This window comes from Nuphar pumila, chromosome 14 (assembly GCF_984573655.1).
Source record: "Nuphar pumila chromosome 14, dmNupPumi1.hap1.1, whole genome shotgun sequence".
NCBI lineage: Eukaryota > Viridiplantae > Streptophyta > Magnoliopsida > Nymphaeales > Nymphaeaceae > Nuphar > Nuphar pumila.
In genome coordinates this window covers 8,382,059-8,386,071 of record NC_143262.1, presented here as the reverse complement: position 1 = coordinate 8,386,071, position 4,013 = coordinate 8,382,059, and the positions used below count along the sequence as shown (strand labels likewise).

General features: G+C 40.6%; 1 protein-coding gene across 2 annotated transcripts; it reads left to right on the top strand.

Annotated features, from left to right (window-relative positions):
* Nucleotides 1-924: 924 nt before the first annotated feature.
* Nucleotides 925-3,590, top strand: LOC149816261 (uncharacterized). 2 transcript variants are annotated; one of them, XR_016427631.1, is made up of 3 exons: nt 925-1,151; nt 1,258-1,789; nt 3,325-3,590. XR_016427631.1 is itself a non-coding variant. In XM_089987252.1 (2 exons), the coding sequence occupies exons 1-2, from the start codon at nt 1,049-1,051 to the stop codon at nt 1,716-1,718; spliced, it is 564 nt and encodes a 187-aa protein (XP_089843378.1). In that variant the 5' UTR covers nt 925-1,048; the 3' UTR covers nt 1,719-1,906. The 2 variants fall into 2 exon arrangements, 1 of the variants encoding a protein (XP_089843378.1); XM_089987252.1 differs by lacking the exon at nt 3,325-3,590 and having other exon boundaries at nt 1,258-1,906.
* Nucleotides 3,591-4,013: the final 423 nt, after the last annotated feature.

Genomic DNA, 4,013 nt, shown 5'->3' with positions numbered 1-4,013 from the left:
TCCGTGGCAAAAGTGGCTATGAGATAGCAATTAGAAGGCGTGTGACGACAAGGAGGACCGTTGCGCCGCATGGGCTTATTGAGCGAAAATTAGCCTGTGACAGAAATAGTGCAATTAAAAATTCTCTTTCCAGTTGCAAGCATATTGGCATTAACATTGAACATGGTAATAGAGCATTTGGTCTCATTTAGATAAAGTACGGATAGGAAGAGAAATAACTGAATGATAAGCTTGAACCTAAGCATCTGTTGAACATTTGCATGACAAAAAATGATCATATCATCAGCATAAGTAAGAACGAAAACCTGCAAAGGATCAATGAAACCTGATACAGCAACCCGCTTAAGTAAGACCACAAGACCCTCAACAACTGCATTGAACAACAAAGGTGATAAGGGGCACCCTTGCCGCAAACCCTGCCCCAGCTTGAACCGGTCTCCTCTAACACCATTGATATTTAACATGGCTTGGGCATTTAAGACCAGCTCCCTCACCTAACTAGAAAAACGACGACCAATACCAAAATTTGCTAGCATTTGAAATAAAAATGACCAATGAACAGAGTCAAAAGCTTTATGAAAGTCTAATTTAAGGACAAAGTAAGGTTGACCGCTATGCTGCAAGGAATGAACAACCTCGGACGCCATGATGAACGAGTGTTGAACCCTCTTATTACGGATAAAGGCGAACTAAAAGTCTGAAAAAATCTGGTTAGCCACTGATTTCAGCCTATTTGCCATAACTGAGATTGGGCGGAATCGTGAAATATTGGTAACCTCATCATCTTTCGGACTGAGCAAAATAATAGCAACATAAAAATGATAAGGCAGTTTGGAGTTACGATGAAACTCATCAAATATGCTCAAAAAGTCGACATGAAACCCATGAATGTGGGGGCGCTTACTAACCCGACGTATCCTTAATGACCTCAAAAACCAGAGAGAGAGAGAGATTCTATTCGAGCCTAAACGATTTCAGTCGGAGAGAGAGAGAGAACCCAAAAACAAACACTCGAGACGAGGAAGGAAAGACAGCAGGAAAACGAGAGATGTTCGGTGTTCTATTCCCCAACCGCAGTTTCCCTCTCGACATGTCGAGTTTCTCCCAAATCAACACATTCCATTGGGTCCTGGACATGAACGCCTTCGTGGGTAATCTCTCTCTCTCTCTCGAGATTTCTTCTTGATTGATCGCTCCCACCTTCTGGATTTTTAATCAAATCGATTATTTTGGCGATTTTATGAATTGGGTGTCCAGGGGAAGCGTACGAGCAAGTGAAGGAGATGTGCATATTCCTCCTCAATGGCTCCTCTCTTCCACCCGATAAGGCCCTCTCCGTCTATATCCAATCCCCTGGTTCGGACTTCCAGTACTGTGGTGCCGTACACGCCGGCTGCCCTTCCACAGTCCTCCTCCTCTCGTGGCCGGAACCCGGCGGGCAGATGCAGCTTACCTCTGATGCCACGCCATTGACGGCCAAGATTGGCGTCTCCGTGATGGAATTGGCGACGCTGCCAGCACTCAATGCCGGCCAGCAGAAGCGGATTGAGCAGCTGGCCATGAAAGTTGGGGAAAACCTCTTTAATTTCATGCAGTCATTTTGCTCTTCCGAAGGCGATCGCCTCGTTGTGCCGATGGACATATTGAATCGGTGGTTTAAGAAGTTTCAGGAACGGGCGAAGCGGGATCCTGAGTATCTGAAGAGTTTTGCTTTGTGATCCTTTTTGTTTTGGTTTGTTTGATTTGTAGGAGAATAAAAGTGGCGGGAGCACCCAAGGATGGATTGTAGGTACGAGCTCTGCTTCTGTGTGATTTACTTTGATGAATGAATTTTGAGAAAATCACAGCATGTTGTTTCTGTCTTTGTTCATGTGAATTTGGCATTTCTTTTGAGGATATAGAAAAATTATGACTTTAAGAATTCTAAAATTTATGGCATTTTGTTTGTTACATTTGTGATGGATTTGAAGCTACGTGTTGCTTGGTAGGTACATCTTTTTATTGATTTGTTTAAGATTTAACTGGCATCTCTTTTTATGGCACATTTAGGCTATTTTGGTCAAGAAATCATAATGGGTAATCCTTCTATATGCAAGAAGCTAATGCATTTATTGCTCAGGCATAATCCACTAATTAACCAATTGAAATGCTTGACTCAAGGACTTACTTTCCTACTGGTCATTTCTGCACCAAGTTGACGGCGGTGACACTGAAACACTATAATTTCCGGATGCATTCTTTTTCCCAGTGCTTACGACATAATTGTTGATCTGAAAACGGTAGCTAGACACCTAAGAGTCCTAAAGCACATGCTGTAGGTTATGTGCATAGGAACTAGATTGTTGCAAAGCTGAATTGATATTTTAATATACAATTAGTTGCAGCTTATTTCTCGTGCTTGATAAACGTTGGCACCACCTATCATCCTCCTTGGAGGAGTTTTTGTCAATCTAGTTAAGATACTAATTGCACTCCATCCTATTCCTCATATCATCTTCTTGATGTAACTCAATATTTGCACCATGTCCCTAAGCGTTGCCCTTCACCAAAATTAGCTGTAAAAAGCTATCGATGTATGCTTAGTGATTATTGTGGACTGAGGGAAAATCACGGTACGCTTGGATCAGAAAGATTTTTTTTTATCTTGGATAATGCTTTCTAAATTTTTCATGTTTGGGATGTGGGTGGTGGATGCTTCAGTCAATATGATTTTATGGTGGCCTGACTGCCTGTCATATGACCGGCCTATATCTAATTTTGATTTTCTTGGATTCAATCATATTGTGCTGGGTATTTCTCATGTATTTATCATGATCATCATTGCTGTTGTTGTTATTGAGTTTTGTCCTGACAGAAAATAGATTATCAATGGCCAATAAGACAGTCAGGAATAGTGAAACCCCATTGTCAATTTTAATAGATGATGCTGGAATCATGGTTCTTAGGAGGATAACCAGTGATTTGACCCAGGTTGAAAATTTCAAATTCTTGATTATGGATCAATGAAGAATTGTGGTAAGTGCACAAAATATAAGTGTGCTGAAGGGGACAAATTTATAATCTTCTCGGCCGTATTGTTCAACAGTTCAACTTGTGGACCATAATGCACTTTGGGAACACTGAAAAGCCCATTTTACTTGTTCATAGTGCAGCACGACTCTTGTCAATTTATGAATTAAATTGCACTAATTCTCTGTCCTTGTAGAAAATAATTGCATTTCACTTGTACTAATTGAAACCATTAAATTAGGAAGAAAAAATCAATCTCTTAATATACACTTGGTTGATATGTGGTAGATAACTGTACTCTTTAACTCTCTTCAGGAATGCTGGGTGGCTCTGTGGTAGGTTGCAGGGTTCCAAGCTGCACAGAATGCCGGACGACTATACTACGTTGTCCCCTTCACGGCAGTTCTATTGTAGACAATAGACTGTAGGTTTCTGTTAAATATTATGTGGTTTTAACATATTTCTACAGAAAATCACCTGGCCAGAAATAGATTGAACCCCAGGCAATGGACTGTAGGTTTCTGTTAAACATTGTGTGGTTTTTAGATATTTCTACAGAAAAATCTCCTGGTCGATTACAGATGGTCACTGATGATGTATCTTTGAGCTTCTGATGATTGTTTATGTTGTTTCCTTGGTGTTGATACTTGATAGTTGTCTAATTTTGTTGATGAGATAGCTGGATGGTGAGGTTGTACTATCATGACTGAGGGGTCTTCCCACAAGCCACAGGGGTTATCCTTCAGATTGCCCATAAAAAAAGGAAAAAGTTTTTTCTTTCACTTTTTCTTCCTCTTCCTGATTTGTATGAAATAGTTCTTCTCAAATAAACTAAATCATAAAAATGGAACAAGAAGCTCACGTGTGGGTGGCCTTCCTGTATTAGCATATATCTATGGGTGTCAATGGGTCGGGATTGACCCAGACCTGATCTGTACCAAACCCTATAGGGTCAGTGTCTGGTGATAAATAGGAAGCTTTGATTAGAATCCAAGTTGAACCAG